The 21,008-nt window shown below is 45.0% G+C and overlaps 1 protein-coding gene across 1 annotated transcript in view; it reads left to right on the forward strand.

Annotated features, from left to right (window-relative positions):
* Positions 1-21,008, forward strand: part of MREG (melanoregulin) — a 58,302-nt gene that overhangs the window by 10,870 nt on the left and 26,424 nt on the right. The window contains exon 2 of the mRNA XM_038749126.1: positions 13,714-13,873. Within this exon, the coding sequence (XP_038605054.1) occupies positions 13,714-13,873 (160 nt within the window). The remainder of the gene's footprint in view (positions 1-13,713; positions 13,874-21,008) is intronic.

Here is a 21,008-nt window from a genome sequence, read left to right on the forward strand (position 1 = left end):
GTTTCTGTACGTGGATGTCCTGCCAGCACCAGGAGCTCATCGTGTTCCAAAACTGAGTTCTTCATCTTCCCTCCCAAATCCTCTCCTCTGCCTAACATTCCAGTCACAGTTGGCAGTACCACCGTCTGTCTCTGAATCTCATGGCTTTGGCTTTTTATCCTAATATTCAGTCTGAAATCAAATCTTGTCAGATTTTCCTCTACAACATTCCAGAATCTGCCTCTTCCTCTCCTCTCAAACGATCACCACTCTGTCCCAGGCACTTGTCATATCCTGGCTTGATTCCTACATCAGCCTGCCCCTTGATCCCCTTGCTTCCATTGCCTCCCCTCTCCAGTCTACACTTCACTCAGCTGCCTGGATCAGTTTTCTAAAATGTCATTCTGCACACATTCTTCCATTCCTCCAAAACTCCAATAATTGCCCATTTCTTTTTGTATTAAACAGAAACTCCAGATCACTGGCCCTAAAGCCCTCCATCAACTCTCCTTCCTCCACTTATTCTCCTTCACACTCTTCATTCCCCTCAAGCTAACCTACTTTCTGTGCTTCGTTTTTATCTCTCCCACCACTGATCTCTTGTTCACACCCTCATGTCTGCCTAGAGCTTCCTTTCCCTTGAAATTTGTCAGTCCACAGCTCTCCCCACTTGACAAGCCCTTCGGAAATCAAATTTCCTTCAGCAGGCCTTCCCCAATTTACTTGTAATCTCCCCTGCTTCTATCTCCCCTGCTGCCTGTTCAAGGACTTCTGTGCTACTTAAGCATTAATTACTCACAACCTCACGAAACATAATAATAATAATGGTATTTGTTATGCTTTTCTATGTACCAAGCATTGTTCTAAGTGCTGGGATAATTACAAGGTAATCAGGTCCCACATTGGGCCTTAGAGTCTTAATCCCCATTTTACAGGTAAAACCCAGAGAAATTAAGTGACTAACCCAAGGTCACACAACAGACATGTGGCAGACCCAGGATTACAACCCACATCCTCTGACTCCCAGGCCACTGATTTTTCCACTAAGCCACGCTGCTTTTTTGTTTATACCATATATATCCTATTACTTAAATGCAACTCTTGTCCATAATCCCTTTTCCTTCTTCCTTCTATCTGTAATTTATTCTAGGTTGGTTCTCCCCTGCTAGATAGAAATTCCTCCTTGAGGGAAATGTTCATATCCTTTAATTCCATGGCACTATGCTCATTACACAATAGGTACTCAGTTTTTACTACTGATTAACCTCAAGACTCTAAACTCCTTTTAGACAGGGATCATGTCTATGTACTCTGGGAAGAGAATGTGTCTGTTACATTGTTGTGTTGTACTCTCCCAAGTGGTATTTGTTAAGCACTTACTATGTGCCAGGCACTGTATTAAGCACTGGGGTGGATACAAGCAAATCGGGTTGTTCACAGTCCTTGTCCCAGATGGGGCTCACAGTCTCGATCCCCATCTTACAGATGAGGTAACTGAGACCCAGAGAAGTGAGGTGACTTGCCTAAAGTCACACAGCAGACATGCTTAGTACAGTGCTCTGCACAGAGTAAGTGCTCAATAAATACGATTACTAGATTGATTACTGTTGAATTGTACTCTCACAAGCACTAAGTCCAGTGCTCTGCATGCTGTAAGTGCTCAATAAATGCCATGGATTAATTGATAGGTTGAGGGATTGCACTGGGCAGAAAGGACTGACATTTTAGGGAGTCACCTCCAGCACTGCCCTGCCGATGCTCTTAGCCTCCAGGCCACTTAGCAGCAGAGATGAATGGGGGAAGAACTTAGCAACTGGACAGGCAGACTTCTGGACAAAACAGGTGACAGCACAACAATTCAGTCCTTAAGGAGGGCTCCATCTCACATTGTTGCTCTTCTACATGATTGTGCCGAACTGTAACCAGGCCTCCCAACACCAAAGCCCTGAACCAGCCCGATGCCACTAGTGCCTTTGAAATCCAAGCAGATCCAGCAAAACGGTCTGCAGCAGGCTGAAAGTTACCCCACACAGACAAGGACTCTGAGTTTTTAGCTGCTGCCCTAAAAACGGCATCATTGAGTGACTCTCATTTGATAATCCCACAGGATCATGTTTCATCTGAACAGATCCAGACCTGCCTGTCACTGGCAGTGTAATTCAATAGGCTGCTTTTGACCTTAATTGATCACAGCTTTTTATTTTCAAACCATCCCTGAAAGTGCCATACCATCAGTTCAATATTCTTCCACAGTTGTACCCTGAGAGATTTGAAAATGACAGGAGCTGCCATATGGCGTCCGTGTAGTGGGACTGGCTGGATAATGCTGATGAAATATTTATCATCAGTAGATGCTAACAGGGGGATAGGGTGCAGATAGAATTTCCTAAGCTGGCGACTATGTTTTTTGGGTACTTTTGCATATATTTTGCCCCCAGTAAAGTGATTATATTGAAAAATGTCGGCACAGTTTTACTAAGTGCCGCATATTTTTGTCAGGATGATACAGGTGCTAGTCAGTGTTCTACTTCTCTGCATTTCTGAGGGATATAGCTCAAGAATTTCTAAAAGTGGAGTCTGATTTCCCATTGGTGAATGGGGTTTGCATGACACATGGGATACTGGTCTGTCAATCAGTGGTGTTTCTTGATTGCTTACTGCCCTGGCAGGCTGTGGCCAATAATAATAAAGATGAATAATATAGTAACTGTGATGTTTGTTAAACACCTACTCTGTGCAAAACACTGGGATATACAAGTTATTCAGAGGAGGCATAGTCCTATCCCACACAGGGCTCACAATCTAAGGGTGAGGGAGAACAGGTATTTTAGTGCCCATTTTACAGATGAGGAAATTGAGGCACAGATAAGTCATTCATTCATTCAATCATATTTATTGAGTGCTTACTCTGTGCAGAGCACTGTACTAAGTGCTTGGGAAGTACAAATTGGCAACATAAAGAGACGGTCCCTACCCAACAACGGTCTCACAGTCTAGAAGACCAGCGACGGAGCCAGGATTAGAACCCAGGTCCTCTGACTCCCAGACCCACATTCTTCAAGGCCACACTGTACCCATCCTAAATCCTGCCAGTATGGCCTTTACCCGTCACTAAAATCCACCCCTTCTTCTCCATCCACACTGCTACAAATTAGTTAATCCACTCACTCATCCTATCCCCCCTTGATTACTGTATCAGCCTCTTTACTGACTTCCCAGCCTCCTGTCTGTCCCCACTCCAGTCCATACTTCATTGTGCTGCCCAGATCATTTTTCTGCAAAAACTTTCAGGCTGTATTTTCAACTTCAAGAAGCTCCAGTGATGGCCTATTCACTGCCACATCAAACACAAACTCCTCACCATGGGCTTTAAAGCAGTCAACCACCTTGTCCCCTCCTACTTCACCTCACTGCTCTCCTCCTACCCAGTCTGCATACTTCACTCTTCTAATGCTACCCTTCTCACTGTACCTTGATCTCATCCATCTGGCCTCTTGCCCACATCCTGCCTCTGGTCTGGAATACCCTCCTTCCTCATATCTGACAGATGGTGACTCTGTCTGTCCCACTTCAAAGCCTTATTGAAGGGATCTTTCCTCGGGGCCTTCTCTGACTAAATCCTCCTTTCCTCATCTTCCATTCCCTTCAGCGTCACCCTGACTTGTTCCCTTTATTCATCCCCCTTCCCAGCCTCACAGCACTTATGTACATATCTGTAATTTATTTATTTATATTAATGTCTGCCTCCCCCCACTCAAACTGTAAACTTTCTGTGGGCAGGGAATGTGTCTGTTGTACTAGACTCTCCCAAATGCTTAGTACAGTGCTCTGCACACAGTAAGCGCTCTATAAATATGATTGACTAACTGACTGACTCTCCCTGTCCACAACCTCGAAGAAGGGGTGGTGCTCAGGGGATGGGTGTGGAGGTCTGGGTGTCTGGCCTAGGCTGGAGCCTATGGCAGAGGCAAAGCAACCTGGGGTGGATGGGTGGGCTGTGAATCCCCCGATTGAGGAAGCTCATAGCCCTAGTGCCTCTGAGATGAGGATCGTGCTATTTCACTTGCCTTTTCCTCCTGGTAGGAAATCATGTAATCATTGTTCCAATGATTTTCTCCTTTTCCCCTTTTCTCCTTTCCCTATTTCCAGAAATCTTTTTTTATATGGTTTTTGTTAAGCACTTATGTTCCAGGCACTGTACAAGCATTGGCTCAGATAGAAGGTCATCATTTTGGACACAGTCCTTCATTCAGTCATATTTACTGAGCGTTTACTGTCAGCAGAGCACTTCACTGAGCACTTGGAAGAGTACAGTCCGTGTCCCACAGGGGGCTCACAGCGTTAATCCCCATTTTACAGATGAGGTGACTGAGGCACAGGGAAGGTAAGTGAGTTGCCCAAGGTCACACAGCAGAGGAGAAAGAAAGAGACCAGGACAGATGGAGAAGCAGCATGGCATAATAGATAGTGCACAGGCCTGGGAGTCAGAAGGTCATGGGTTCTAATCGTGGCTCTGCCACTTCATTCATTCATTCATTCATTCACTCAATCGTATTTATTGAGCGCTCACTGTGTGCAGAGCATTGTACTAAGTACTTGGGAAAATAGAACATGGCAATACAGTCATCTGCTGTGTAATCTTGATCAAGCCACTTCCCCTTCTCTGTGCCTCAGTTACCACATCTGCAAAATGGGGATTGAGATTCTGAGTCTCATGTGACAGAGTCTGTATCCGACCCAATTTGCTCGCATCCACCCCAGTGCTTAGTACAGTGCCTAGCACATAGCAAGCACTTAAATACCATAATTGTTATTGTTATGTGGCAGAGCCAGGATTAGAACACAGGTCCTCTGATTTCCAGGCCTGTGATATTTCCACTAGACCACAATGCTTCTCCATCTGTCCTGGTCTCTTTCTTTCTCCTCTCCCACCCCTCAGCTCCACTAGAGATTGTGCAAACCACAGTCCCTGGAAGGAAGATAGAGGGAGGGAAGGCATTGGTTTGACAGATTTGTTGAGGACCTAGTGTTTCTTGTAAAAGTAGAAGAAGGTGTTGGGTGTTTACACTTCAATCCACTCAGTGCCTGGTCATGATGAGGAAATCTGTGAGTGGCTCAGTCTGCTTCGAACACCTGCGGAGAGTATTGGCAGAGTTCGGAGGGGTTGGGCTAGACGATTGTTCTTTTCGAGAGCTACTCCTTGACAGACTCTGGCTACCATGTGCCAGTGTCTTTCTGACCAACCCGTTCTTGCTGCTCTCGTGCCTCAGCCAGAACAGAGACGATGGCCTCCTGTCCACGGTTCTGAATGCAGAGGGGACTGTTGTGACAGGTTGATGTCTCCACAGAGACAGCACATAGGCATACGGTGGTGTGCTCTTGGTGTGGAAACGTAGGAACCCCTGTGCTCAGCTGAGGTGAATCTGCTTCCTTTATTCAGCAAAGATGAGATTTAGGGATCAGACTGTACTGCTGCGGACCAGAAGAGACTGTTCTAACAATAATGATGATGATGTTAATGACAATAATAATAATAATGGCATTTGTTAGGCAATTACTATGTGCCAACCACTGTACTAAGTGCTTGAGTGGATACAATCAAATCGGGTTGGACACAGTCCCTGTCCCACTTCTCAGTCCCCTCACATGAAGGAACTGAGACCCAGAGAAGTAAAGTGACTTGCCCAAGGTTACACAGAAGACAAATGGCAGAATGGGGATTAGCACCCAGGTCCTTCAGACACTGAGGCCCGTACTGTAAGTTTGCTGTGGGCAGGGAGTGTGTCTGTTGATTGTTGTATTCTATTCTCCCAAGTGCTTAGTACAGTGCTCTGCACACAGAAAGTACTCAGTAAATAAATATGATTGAATGAATGAACTAGGCCCATGTTGCTTTTCTTTATGACTTGCATGGGTAAATTGTACATAAAAGGCAGAAGGCCATTTCTCAAGTCTGGTAATACTAACTATTCAACATCATTATCAAAGCCTATTTCTCCAGCATCTCCTTTGTGCAGAGAATTGTTCTACGCCCCTAGGATATGATTTCTCTTCCACTGATTCCAGTCCAGGCCTGTCCCACCTTTGATCTTGTCTGAGCCACACCAGGTCTAGATCACTTCCAGAGTGCACTTCTACTCCTGGACTCATGCTGTATTGCACAGTTGGAGGAAATCCAGACACCGGGTTGAATTCTGTCTCTTCAGATCCATTCTTGTTTGTGAGAACTCTGCCCTTTCTACTCAGGGTCCTTACTACTTCATCACTGGGTTGAATTCTGTCTCTTCAGGCCCATCCTCATTTGTTAGAACTCTGCCCTTTCTACTCCTCAGCAACTCCTCAGGTTGATGTCTCCACAGAGACAGAACATAGGCATACGGTGGTGTGCTCTTGGTGTGGAAACATAGGAACCCCTGTGCTCAGCTGAGGTGAATCTGTTTCCTTTATTCAGCAAAGATGAGATTTAGGGATCAGACTGCCCTGCTGTGGACCAGAAGGGACTGTTTTAATAATGATGATGATGATGATAATGACAATAATAATAATAATAATAGCATTTGTTAGGCAATTACTATGTGCCAAGCACTATACTAAGTGCTGTACTAAGCGCTTCTTTGTCGACTTCCATACCCATTGGCACCAATGATTCCAGACCTTTAACTCTTCCTTTAAAAACAGTGCTCCTTCTACCACCCTCCCTTAACCCCAGCAATCCCACAAACTACTCTGTTGCCAAAATTACGATCATTAGGCATGACCTTCCCAAACTCCCTTCAGCTCCCTGAGTCCCTTGCACTCTTCCACCTCTATACTATAAACTCGTTGATGATGATGATATTTGTTAAGCGCTTACTATGTGCCAAGCACTGTTCTAAGTGCTGAGGTAGATACAAGGTAATGAGGTTGTCCCTCGTGGGGCCCACAGTCTTAATCCTCATTTTACAGATGAGGTAACTGAGGCGCAGAGAAGTTAAGTGGCTTGCCTGAGGTCACACCGCAGACAAGTGGAAGAGCCGGGATTAGAATCCATGTCCTCTGATGTTGCTCCTCATTGTGGGCAGGCAGTGAGTGTATCAACCCTGTTGTATTGTACTCACCCAAGCACTTAGTGCAGTACTCTGCTTTTGCACAGTAAGCGCTCAATAAATTCCATTGATTGATTACATGTTTCTATGCTGCTCACAGTCTCAATCCCCATTTTGCAGGTGAAGGAACTGAGGGCTAGAGAAGTGAAGTGACTTTCCCAGGGTCACACAGCAGACAAGTGGCAGAGCCAGGATAGGAACCCATGACCTTCTGACACCCAGGCCCCTATTTCATCCACTATGCCATTGTTCAAATTCTTTCCCAAGTCGCTGGCAGGTGAGAGAAAGGTCAGTGTTGAAGTAGGATCCCGGCTTCAGCAGCCACTTTCTGTACTTCAGCAACAAGCATGGAGACTGTTCCAGTTGGCATCCTGTTTTGGCTCCCTGCTAATGGAGACTACTGGAATGCAGGGAAATCCATGAAGTAAGGGAAATTTGGTCCTTTTAAAGATCATATTGTTATATAATTCAATCTGTACTACGGGACTGACTTTAAAATTCACCTCACTCATCTAATCTCACTGCAGAGGAGTTTCATTTTCAAATACAGGATTGTTTTTCTGACATCATTGTTCAGCACACATCTCTGCAAGTGTTGATGGTTCCTCTCCCCATCTAGCAGCAAATTCTGCTCATTTATACTCTTTAAGACACTTCATCTGCATTCTCCCTCTTACTTCTCAGCTCTCCTCTCGCACCACACTCCACCTCGCACTCTTTGTTCCTCCCAGGTTAACCCTCTCACCTTGCCTAATTCCCAGCTCTCTAATTTCCATCCCCTTTGCTCGTGCACCCTTCCTCCTGCCTGGAATTCCCCCTCCCTTCCAATCAACCAGATCACAGCTCTCCTCATCTTCAAATCCCTCCTGAAAATTCACCTCTTCCAAGGGGCATTCCTCAATTGAGCTCCATCAGCCTAGGTTTGTGTTCTCCCAGAGACTGTCCTGAGGACAGGAATCAAGAAAGTGCTTCGGAAGAGTGGAGGGGAAAGGATGAGGGGAGTAGCCCGGTGAGTACTGACTTAAAGCTATTCACTGATTGAGTGACTGATTGACTGGAAGGGCTTGGTGAGCAAGTCAGGGTTATTTCTGGAATGGAAACTAACAACTTTTCAAACTGTGGGAAAATGTATCACACAGTACAATGGTTCACAATGCACCCACATTTTAGAGGAGCACATTACATATATTCCTATATGTTTATCTGTAAACAATAATAATAATAATAATAAAGCATGTATATTGAGCGCTTACTGTGTGCACTGTACTAAGTGCTTGGGAGAGTACAATCTAACAGACACATTCCCTGCCCACAACCGAGCTTACTGTCTTGTTAAGTGCTTACTGTGTGCCAGGTACTGGACTAAGCGCTGGGGTAGGTACAAGCTAACTTAGTTGGACACAGTCCCTGTCCCAAGTGGGGCTCCATAGTCTTAATTCCCATTTTAGAGATGAGGTAACTGAGGCACAGAGAAGTGAAATGATTTGCCCAAGGTCACACAGCAGGCAAGTGCTGGAGGCAGGATTAGAACCCATGTCCTTCTGACTCCCAGGCTCATACTCTATCCACTAGACCATGCTGTTTCTTGTACATGTATATATTTCATATATAAAATGCATTTTATGTTGAGAAGAGTCAAAGGACACATCATTTGGGGTTTTAACCCTGTTGGAATGATGTGGATTGGTGACCTCATTATGCTAGTAATGGAGGAAGAAAACAGTTTCTAGTACCTTGTTCATTGTTCTACACAAGGGACGGATAGCACCTTGGCTAGAGCAAAGCATTTTAAAGCATCTGTGCTAGTGGAAAGAGGACAGGCCTGGAACCCAAAGAGGATATGGGTTCTAATCCCACCTCTGCAATTTACATGCTGTGTGTATTTTGTCAAGTCACTTCACTTCTCTGTGCTTCAGTTCCCTCATCTGTGAAATGGGGTTCCATACCTGTTCTCTTTTTTACTTACATTGTGAGCCTCCAAGTGGGACCTGATTATCTTGTATCTACCCCAGAGTTTAGTACATTGTTTGACAAATAATAAGCGCTTAACAAATATCACAATTATGATTAGATTATGATTGAGAAGCAGCGTGGTTTAGTGGAAAGAGCACAGGCTTTGGAGTCAGAGGTCATGGGTTCAAATCCCAGCTCCACCAATTGTCAGCTGTGTGACTTTGGGCAAGTCACTTAACTTCTCTGTGCCTCAGTTACCTCATCTGTAAAACGGGGATTAAAACTCTGAGCCCCTGTGGGACAACCTGATCACCCTGTAACCTCCCCAGTGCTTAGAACAGTGCTTTGCACATAGTAAGCACCTAATAAAAGCCATCATTATTATTATTATTATTTGGAATCAGAGGACGTGGTCTGGGGTTCTAATCCCGGCTCTGCCACAGCACTCAATAAATGCGAGTGAATGAATGAATGAATCTGTGTGTCATGTGCTTTTGTCCTGGCTGTGTATGTAACTGTCTCGTGTGTGTGTGTGTGTGTGTGTGTGTGTGTGTGTGTGTGTGTGTGTGTGTCCCCTTTGGGCTAATGTGTGTCTCTTGTTCATATCATGTTTCTGTCATCTGCGCTGTGTTTGTCTGTTTTGCGGCTGTTGTCGACTACATATCCTGCCCTCAGCAGTTTGCAGCGTATTTGTATGGCCACGTCCTGGGGGTTTAAAATGACGCCACCCTGGGGAAGTGGATATCCGAATATTTGCAGGTGCCTTGTGTTCATGCCTTCTGCGCTTTGGCATTCACCTTACTGCCAGTGCCCTGAGGTACCTATCCTTATACTCTGTTCCTTCCCCTATCTGCAATTTATTTTATTGTCTGTCTCCTCCACTAGATTGTAAGTTCCTTGTGGACAGGGCCCTGTAGTATTTTCTCAAGTGCTTAGTACAGTGTTCAGCATGGTATCAATATGGGGTCAAATCTCGGCTCCACCAATTGTCAGCTGTGTGACTTTGGGCAAATCACTTAACTTCTCTGTGCCTCAGTTACCTCATCTGTAAAATGGGGATTAAAACTCAGAGCCCCTCGTGGGACAACCTGATTACCTTGTATCTACCCCAGCACTTAGAACAGTGCTTGGCACATACTAAGCACTTAACATATATTATTATTTTATTATTATTATTATTATTATTATTATTATCCTCTGCCTCTGTTCCCATCAGAGAATCACTGGAATCTTTTCTCCTTCCTCCCTGTTGGCTATCGCTGTCTCAACCCTCTTCTCTACATCACTGATCTCTTCTCTCCTCGACATTCCAGTCTCTCAACCAGACTCAGCCTTGGAAAGCAACAGTTCCCTGACCTTTGTTAGGAGGAAACACAGGTCTTTGCTTGCAGTGTCAAAAGTTAATGAGTGAAACATGGAGAGCACCAGAGGTAGAGTCTTCATCCTGCCACTATTCTCCATCTACACCCACTCCTTTGGAGAACTCATTCGCTCCCATGGCTTCAACTACCACCTCTATGTGGATGATGCCCAAATCTATATCTCCAGCCCTGATCTCTCTCCCTCTCTGTAGTCTCACATTTTCTCCTGCCTTCAAGACATCTCTACTTGGATGTCCTCCTGTCACCTCAAACTTAGCATATCTAAAACAGAGCTCCTTATCTTCCCACACAAACCCTGTCCTACTCTGTAAATGGCACCACCATCCCTCCTGCCTCACAAGCCACTAACCTTGATATTATCCTTGAGTCCTCTCTCTCATTCAATCCATCACTAACTCATGTTGGTTCGATCTTGATGACGTCGCTAAAATCTACCCTTTCCTCTCCATCCAAACTGCTACCACATTAATTGAAGCACGTGTCCTATCCCACCTTGATTACTGCATCAACCTCCTTTCTGACTTCACTGCCTCTTGTCTCTCCCCACTCCAATCCATACTTCACTCTGCTGCCCAGACCATTTTTCTACAAAAATGTTCAGGCCATATTTCCTCACTCCTCAAATACCTCCATTGGTTGCCCATCCACCTCTGCATAAAACAGAAGCTCCTTACCATCGCCTTTAAAGCACTCCACCACCTTGCCCCTCCTATGTCACCTTGTTACTCTCCTACTACAACCCAGCCCAAACATTTCGCTCCTGTAATGCTAACCTCACTGTACCTCAATCTCATCTGTTTCATCGCCAACCTCTTGCCCATGTCCTGCCTCTGGCTTGGAATGCCCTGTCTTCATATCTGAAAGGAAATTACTCGCCTCTGCTTCAAAGCCTATTGAAGGCATATCTCATCTACTCCAAGAGGGCTTCCCAGACTAAGCCCTCTTTTCCTTTACCCGCTTCTGCATCACCCTAACTTGCTTCCTTTATTCATCTCCCTTTCCAACCCCACAACACTTATGTACACATCTGTAATTTACTTCTTTCTTCCCCTCTAGACTGTAAGCTCACTGTGGGCAGGGAATGTATCTGTTATAGTCTACTCTCCCAAGTGCTTAGTACAGTGTTCTGCACACAGTAAGCACTCAATAAATGTCATTGACTAACTAGAGTCTTTGACTCCAAAAGCACATGCCAGAGTGCAAGCCTACAAAATAGGCCACTGACTTGACCCCATCAGTCAACCAATCAATGGTATTGATTATTATTGAGGCCTTCCCAGGAGGCCTTCCCAGACTGAGCCCCTTCCTTCCTCTCCCCCTCCCCCCCGCCTTAGCTCCTTCCCCTCCCCACAGCACCTGTATATATGCATGTATGTTTGTACGTATTTATTACTCTATTTATTTATTTTATTTGTACATATTTATTCTATTTTATTTTGTTACTATGTTTTGCTTTGTTCTCTGTCTCCCCCTTCTAGACTGTGAGCCCACTGTTGGATAGGGACTGTCTCTATATGTTGCCAACTTGTACTTCCCAAGCACTTAGTATAGTGCTCTGCACACAGTAAGCGCTCAATAAATGCGATTGAATGAAAGAATGAATGAATGGTATTCATTGAGCACTTACTGTGTGCAGAGCACTGTACTAAGTGCTTGGGAAAGTACAATAGAATTAGTAGACACAAAACCTGCCCTTAAGGACCTTACACTATTGTGGGGGAGACAGACATAAATATAAATAAGTAAATTACAGATGTGTACAAAAGTGCTGTGGGGCTGGGAAGGGCGGGGGAGATGAATAAAGGGACCAAGTCAGGGCGATACAGAAGGGAGTGGGAGAAGAGAAAAGGCGAGCATAATCAGGGAAGGCCCTTGGAGGAGATGTGCCTTCTGTAAGACTGTAGGGTAGGAGTAGGGTGAATATCAGCTGCTTAGATGGTGCAGATCCAAGTGTGTAGGAGATGCAGAAGGGAGGGCAAATAGGCTGGGGAGATGAGACCACCACTCTCCCCTACTTCAAAGCCTTATTAAAAGCACATCTCCTCCAACAGGCCTTTCCCAAGTCCTCATTTCCTCTTCTCCCTCTCCCTTCTGTGTCATTCTTTCACATTGATTTGTTCCCTTCATTCACACCACCCTCAGCCCCACAGCACTTATATATTATTATTATAGTATGTTTTAAGCATTTACTATGTGCCAGTCACTGAACTAAGCACCATAATTTATTTTAATGTCTGTCTCTCCCTCTAGATTGTAAGTTCTTTGTGGACAGGGACATGTATACAAATTCTATTGTATTCCACTCTCCCAAGCACTTAATACAGTGTCTGCACACAGTAAGTACTCAGTAAATACCATTGTTGAATGATTCATTGATTGATAAAGAATGTGTCTGTTTATGGTTATATTTTACTCTACCAAGCACTTAGTAAAGTGCTCAGCAGGCAGTAAACACTCCATAAATCTGATTGAATGAATGAATGAATGAGAGTTAGTGAGGGAATGCTTCTGGAGGGAGATATGCTAAGACATGATTTCAGTAGGGCTTTATGGATGTGGAGAGTGGGGGTCTGTCAGCTGTGATGAGGGAGGGAGTTCTGAGCAGTTGGGAGGATGTGAGCAGTCTGTCAGTCATATTTATTGAATGCTTACTGGGTGCAAAGCACTGTATTAAGCACTTGGGAGAGTACAATATACAATATAACAGAAATATTCCCTACCACAATGAGCTTACAGTTTAGAGGGGGAGACAGACATTAATATAAATAAATAAAATGTAGATATGTGCATAACTGCTGTGGGGCTGGGAGAGAGGAATGAATAAAGGGAGAAAGCCAGAGAGATGCAGAAGGAAGTGGAAGAAAAGAAAAAGAGGGCTTAGGAAAGGCCTCTTAGAGGAGGTGTGCCTCTAAAAGGCTTTGAAAGTAGAGGGGGTGTACTTGTCTGTTGGATTTGTGGATGGAGGGCAATCCAGGCCAGAGGCAGGATGTTGGCAAGATAGACGAGATCGAAGTACAGTGAGAAGGTTGGTATTAGAAAAGCTAAGTGTGTGGGCTGAGTTAGTGTGTGGGCTGAGTTGTAGTAGGAGAGTAGCGAGGTAAGGTAGGAGGGAGCAAGGTGATTGACTGCTTTAAGTGATTGAGTGAAGAAGGGGTCGACGGTGTGTGTTCTCTGTTGTTCAGAGCCAAATGTGCACTTTGTTACCAAATTCAGTATTTCCTCAGTACAGAATAAACATTTAGGACGGTGCTGGGTCTGGCCATTCTCTAGACATACGGGGCTGACTTCTTCTCTCTCCCCTTACCCAATTCCAGAGAGACCAACCCTTATACTAGCTTTGGAGCCACTCTAGTGAGGGACGATGAGAAGAATTTATGGAGCGTCCCCCACGACACGTCCCATACAGAGGCAGACGACGACAGGATTCTGTACAACCTCATCGTTGTTCGCAACCAGCAGGCCAGAGATTCTGAGGTGAGTCACTGTGGCCCAGTGAGTCAGTGAAAATGTCAGAAAGTCAACATGCTGAGCATCAAGTTGAGCACCCACTGGGTGCTAGGGTGTGATGTGTCCTTTTGAGACCCATTCAAAACCCCAGAAGTCAATCAGTCGTTTTATTGAGCACTTACTGCATACATTGCACTGCGTTAAGCTCTTGGGAGATTACAATATGACTAAGTTGGTATCGTCAATCATATTTTTTTGAGCTCTTATTGTGTGCAGCCCACTGTACTAAGGTGCTTGGGAGAGTACAAAATGACAGAGTTGGTATCAATCAATCATATTTATTGAGCGCTTACCTTGCACAGTGCACTGTACTAAGCACTTGGGAGTGCTTCTAGACTGTGAGCCCACTGTTGGGTAGGGACTGTCTCTATATGTTGCCAACTTGTACTTCCCAAGCGCTTAGTACAGTGCTCTGCACACAGTAAGCGCTCAATAAATACGATTGATTGATTGAGTGTACAGTAAAACAGAGTTGGTAGATGCAGTCCCTGTCCACAGCAAGCTTACAGTCTAGCAGAGAGACAGACATTAAAATGAATTAATAAATTGCAGATATGTACATAAGTGCCATGGAGCTGAAAGAGGGGTGAATAAAGGGTGCAAACCCAAGTGCAAAGCTAACAAAATAAGGAGTGGGAGAAAAGGAAATGAGAGCTTAGTTGGGAAAGGCCTCTTGGAGGAGATGGTTTTTCAAAGAGGCTTAGAGGATGGGAAGAGTGGTTTTCTGTTGGATATGAAGAGGGCGGGCATTCCAGGACAGAGACAGGACATGGGCCAGGGTTTGGTGCCCAGACAGGTGAGACAGAGGCACAGTGAGAAGGTTAGTACTAGAGGAGTGAAGTGTGTGGACTGGGTTGTAGTAGGAGAGCAGCGAGGTAAGGTAGAAGGGCACAAGGTGATTGCTTTGAAGCTGATGGTAAGGGTTTTCTGTTGGTTGCGGAGGTAGATAAGCAACTACTGGAGGTTCTTGAGGAGTGGGGAAATGTGGACTGAATGCTTTTGTAGAATAATGATCCAAGCAGCAGAATGTAGTAAGGTGTGGAGTTGGGAGAGACAGGAGGTAGGGAGGTCAGCAAGGAGACTGATGCAACAATTAAGGCCGGATAGGTTAAGTGATTGGATTAATGTGGTCACAGTTTGGATGGTGAGGAAAGTGATGTTGTGAAGGTTGAACTGACTGAATTTGGTGACAGATTGAATATGTGGGTTCAATGAGAGAGATGAGTCAAGGATAACACCAAGGTTATGGGCTTGTAAAACAAGGAGATAGTAGTGCCATCTACAGTGATGGGAAAGTCAGTAGGGGGACAGGGAAAGAGCACAGGCCTGGTAGTCAAGAGACCTGGGTTCTAATCCTGGCTCCACACCTTGCCTTGGGCATGTCACTTCATTTCTCTGTGTTTCAGTTTCCTCATCTGTAAACTGGGGATTCAGTATCCGTCCCCCATCCCTTTTAGACTGTGAGCCCCATGTGGTACTGGGACTGTGTCTGATCTGATTTCATTTTTCTATCCTAGCGCTTCACATATATTAAGTACTTTGCACATACCACAATTAATGTCATTAATAAAACTGGCTACTCCCTTAGCACCCATGCTGGCATGCATATCTTCAGTTCATTACGTTGGAGAGGAGTTTGATGACACTGTCTGGAGTAACTTCCAACAGTTACTCATTCCAGAAGTTACTGACAAACCAAGATTGCTGGTAAGGAGCAGAATCTGGAGAGGAAAGAGCAGAGATGACCAAGATTGCTGTGTGTGCGTGTGTGTGTGTGTGTGTGCACGCGTGCGCGCGTGCACGTGCCAGGTCCTTAAAATACACTGCAAAGAATTTCTGACTCTAGTTCACCTTGCTTGCTGGTTTGCTCAGGCACAGGAATAATTTGGGGAGCATTTCTGAGATAAGGGGGACCAGGTTTGTTGGACTGGCGCTCATGGATAGGAACGTGTTGGCCTGAGGCGAGGTAAATTCCTCCCTGTCGATCCTCAGCCTCCTTAAATCAATCAGTCAAACATATTTATTGAGCGCATACTGTGTGCAGAGCAATATACTTAGTGCTCAGGAGAATAAAGTCCAACAGAGTTGGTGGACATGTTTCCTGCCCACAAGGAGCTTACAGTCTAAGCGAAGGACAGACACTAAAATATAGATATGTATGTCAGTATTCTGGGTCTGAGGGTAGGGTGATAAAGGGTGCAAATTCAAGAGCAAGGGGGACACGGGAGGAGGAGGAGAAGAAATAAGGGCTCAGTCGAGGAAGGCCAGTTGAGCTGATATTATTTTAATACTAATACATAATAATAGTAATTGTGATATTTGTTAAGCACTTAATGTGTCCCAGGGACTGTACTAAGAGCCAGGATGGATACAAGCAAATCGGCTTAGGCACAGTCCCTGTCCCACCTGGGGTTCCCAGTCTCAATCCCCATTTTACAGGTGAGGTAACTGAGGCCCAGAGAAGTCAAGTGATTTGTCCAAGGTCACATAGCAGACAAGTGGTGGAGCTGGGATTAGAATCCATGACCTTCTGACTCCCGGACCCGTGCTCTATCCACGATGAAGATGGGGAGAGTGATGTGATGCCCTTTCCTCCCCATCCAAACTGCTACCCAGTTAATCCAGTCACTCATCCTATCCCGCCTAGATTACTGCATCAGCCTCCTTGCTTACCTCCCAACCTCCTGCTTCTCTCCACTACAGTCCATACTTCACTCCACTGCCTGAATATTCTTTCTACATAAACGTTCAGGACGTCACCCCCCTCCTCAAAAATCTCCAGTTGTCGTCTGTCCACTTCCATAATAAACAAAAGCTCCCCACCATTGGCTTTAAAGCACTCCATCACCTCGCCCACTCCTATCTCACCTCGTTTCTCTCCTTCTACAACCCAGCCCACACTTTTCACTCCTCTGGTGCTATTGTTCTCACTATGCCACAATCTAGCCTGTCTCACCACCAACCCCTGGCCCACATCCTGACTCTGGCCTGGAACGCCCTCTCTCCAAACCCGCCAGACAATTACTCTTCCCCACTTCAAAGCCTTACTGAAGGCACATCTCCTCCAAAAGGCCTTCCCAGACTAAGCCTTACTTTTCCACATCTCCCATTCCCTTCTGCTTCGCTTTGACTTGTACCCTTTGCTTTCCCCCCATCCCTGCCCCACAACACTTATGTATTTATCTGTAATTTTATTTATTTATATATACACACAAGGGGATACAACCAAATCGGGATGGAGACAGTCCCTGTCCCACGTGGGGCTCAGAGTCTCAATCCCCATTTTACAGATGAGATAACTGAGGCCCAGAGAATTGAAGTGACTTGCCCAAGGTCACACAGCAGACAAGAGGCAGAGCTGGGATTAGAACTCATGACCTTCTGACTCCCAGGTCTGTGCTTTATCCACTATGCCATGCTATTTAATAATGATGGCATTTGTTTGGTGCTTACTATGTGCCAAGCACTGTTCTAAGCGCTGGGGGTTTACAAGGTAATCATTCATTCAGTCATATTTATTGAGTGCTTACTATGTGCAGAGCACTGTACTAAGCGCTTGGGAAGTACAAGTCGGCAACACATAGAGACAGTCCCTAGGTTGTCCCACATGGGGCTCACAGTATGTGAGCCCCAATCCCCATTTTCCAGATGAGGGAACTGAGGCACAGAGAAGTTAAGTGACTTGTCCAAAGTCACACAGTTGACAAGTGGTGGAGACGGAATTTGAACCTATGACCTCTAACTCCCAAGCCCATGCTGTTTCCTCTGAGCCGTGCTATTTCTATTTGAGCTTAGCACAGTGCTTTGCACATTGTTAAACGTCACAATTATTATCATTTTTTATAATTATTTCCATCATTACCAGGAGCACAGCACCTTAGCTTTGGCAGAGAGGTTACAATCCATGACTGGACTGGAACACATATGTGTCTTCTCTGCCTAGCAGCAGAGGAAGGAGCTCAGAGGTATGTGTGAGAGCCCTACTTTTGATTTCACTCACTTTTGAGAAGATTTTGATCTGAGAACCCAACAGTCTTATATTCTGTTCTTGGAACAGGAATCCTTTGTCACTGGACAGCATAATAATAATGAGATGCAGCATCGCCTAATGGATAGAGCACGGGCCTGGGAGTCAGAAGGACCTGGGTTCTAATCCAGATTTATGACTGTGAACCCCATGTGGGATGTGGACTGTGTTGGTCTGATTATCTTGTATTTTCCCCAGCCTTTAGTACAGTGCGTGGCATTTAGTACCTCAAAAATACCAACAAAAAAACTTGAGCTATTTAAGTGCTTACTATGTACTAAACTAAAAAATGCCTGACACAGAGTAAGCACTTAACAAATACCACAGTTGTTATAGAGAAGTAGCATGTCCTAGTGGATAGAAGACAGGCCTGGGAGTCAGAAGGAGCTGGGTTCTAATTCTGGCTAATACAACTAGTCTGTTGTGTGACCTTTCGCTGCCTCAGTTCCCTCATCTTCAAAATGAGCATTCAAAACCTGTTCTCCCTCTCCTTCAGACTTCAAGCCCCATGATTATCTTGTATATACTCCAGTGCTTAGTAAAGATTCCGGCACATAGTAGGTACTTAGCAAATGCCACAATTATTATAGAGAAGCAGTGTGGCCTAGTGGACAGAACATGCCCTAGGTGGGCAAACTTGGTTGATCAATTCCTCTGTAGGGAAGTTTATAGTTTTTTCTGTCTTTTCCTTAATTTTGTTTATTAAATGCTTACTATGTGCTGGAAACTGTACTAAGCTCTGAGTTAGATATAAGCTTATCAAGTTGGACACAGTCCCTATCCCACATGGGGCTCACAGTCTTTCCAGATTAGGTAACTGAGGCACAGAGAAGTGAGGCGATTTGCCCAAGATCACACAGGAGACAAGCGACAGAACTGGGATTAGAACCCAGGTCCTTCTGACTCTCAGGCCCGAGCGCTACCACTAGGCCATGCTGCTTCTCACTTACAGTCATGAGAACTAGGATCAGAGCAGTGTGCTCTTCCCTCAGCAGGCTCTAGATACAGTGCACCAGATGGTGCAAGGACTGTGTTCAAACTATTACTATTTATTATTCATTCATTCATTCAGTTGTATTTATTGAGCGTTTACTGTGTGCAGAGCACTGTACTAAGTGCATGGAAAGTATAAATTGGCAACATATAGAGATGGTCCCTACCCAACAACGGGCTTACAGTCTAGAAGACTGTGAGAAGTGCCATCAGAGAAGTGCCATGGCTTAGTGGATAGAACATGGACCTGGGTGTCAGATGTACCTGGGATCCAAACCTGGTTCTATCACTTGCCTGCTGTGTGACCTTGGGCAAGTCACTTCACTGCTCTGTGTATCAGTTACTTCATCTGCAAAATGGGGATTAAGACTAAGAGCCCCATGTGTGACAGGGACTGTGTGCAACCCGATTTGCTAGTATCTACCCACCGCTTACTTAATATAGTGCCTGGCACATAGTAGACACTCAACATACCACAGTTGTTGTTATTATTATTATTACCCTGGTGCTTAGCCCAGTGCTTGGAACCTAAGAAGTGCCTAACAAGTAACAACTGTAGGCTCATCCTCTAGACTGTATGTTTGTTGTGGACAGGGAATGTTTCTGTTAATTCTGTTGTAATGTACTTTCTCAAGCGTTTAGTACAGTGCTCTGCACACAGTAAGCACCAAATAAATGCCATTTATTAAATTGATTGAAGTACCACAATGATGGTTGTGGTGGTGGTGGTGGTTGTTGTTCTTCTTCTTTTCTTTCTCTTCTCCTCCTCCTCTCCTCCTCCTCCTTCTCCTCCTCCTTCTTCTTCTTCCTCCTCCTGTAACAATAATAATAATAATTGTGGTATTTGTTAGGTACTTACTGTGCGCCAGGCACTGGGGTGGATACAAGCAAATCAGGTTGAACACAGTCCCTTTCCCTCATGAGGCTCACTATCTCAATCCCCATTTTGCAGATGAGGTAACTGAAACAAACAGAAGCAAAGTGACTTGTCCAAGGCCAACAGCAGGCAAGTGGAGGAGCTGGGATTAGAACCCATGACCTTCTGACCCCCAGGCCTGTGCTCTAGCCACTACACCATGCTGGTACAATATGGGCATGTCACACCAGTGAGTGAAAGCCACCATTCATTCGTCGAGGGACTTGCCATCTGCCTGGCAGAGCCCTCAGACCTTGGCAGTAACACGAGAGCGGAAGCAGGCCTCAGCTTCCCAGCCTGTCAGTCTGACATCACTCAACCACTGCCGTATGAGTTATCAGGCTTCTGTTAATGACATTTATGTCTTCGTGCTGCTTCGGTATAAATGGAAGAAACAGATGGTCCCCGGGAAACTAATCTGAGGCAGAAACGATATAGCAGGGTTTCTGGCCCGGATGGGAAATGAGAGCTGTAAAATCAGAGTGCCTTCTTTCTCCACAGTCAAAGGAGGTAGTTGTTTGTGATGGCTTTTATCCTGGAGCAAAGCAAACTCACCCAAATGGCTGGCACGATAACATTTGTTATGTAGTAGAGTTCCTCCAGAGGGACAGTCAATAGGTTCAGAGTTTCAGTGTTTGGCCAACTGAAGAAATCTTTTTCTAAGACAGTGAGTAGCAGCATGGCTTAGGTCAAAAGCATGGGTCTGGGAGACGGGGATCTGGGTTCTAATTCCAGCTCTGCCACATAATAATAACAATAATAATAATAATAATAATAATAATGATTGTGGTATTTGTTAATCACTTACTATATGCCAAGCGCTGTACTAACCACTGGGGTAGATACAAAGTAGTTAGGTAGGACAAGTCCATGTACCACATGGGGCTCACAGTCTTAATCCCCATTTTACAGATGAGGTAACTGAGGCACAAGATGTGAAGTAACTTACCCAAGGTCACAGAGCAGGCAGCTGGGGGAGCCAGGATTAGAACCCAGGTCTTTTTGACTCCCAGGCCTGTGCTCTATCCACTTGACCAGTAGTAGTAGTTTAATACTACTATGACTACTTTTATTATTAGTAATAACATATCACAATAATAATTATTATTGCATTTGGTAAGTGCGTCCTAAGCACTTACTAAGCACTAGGGTAGCTCTAAGACAAT

This window comes from Tachyglossus aculeatus, chromosome 7, assembly GCF_015852505.1.
Source record: "Tachyglossus aculeatus isolate mTacAcu1 chromosome 7, mTacAcu1.pri, whole genome shotgun sequence".
Classification (NCBI taxonomy): domain Eukaryota; kingdom Metazoa; phylum Chordata; class Mammalia; order Monotremata; family Tachyglossidae; genus Tachyglossus; species Tachyglossus aculeatus.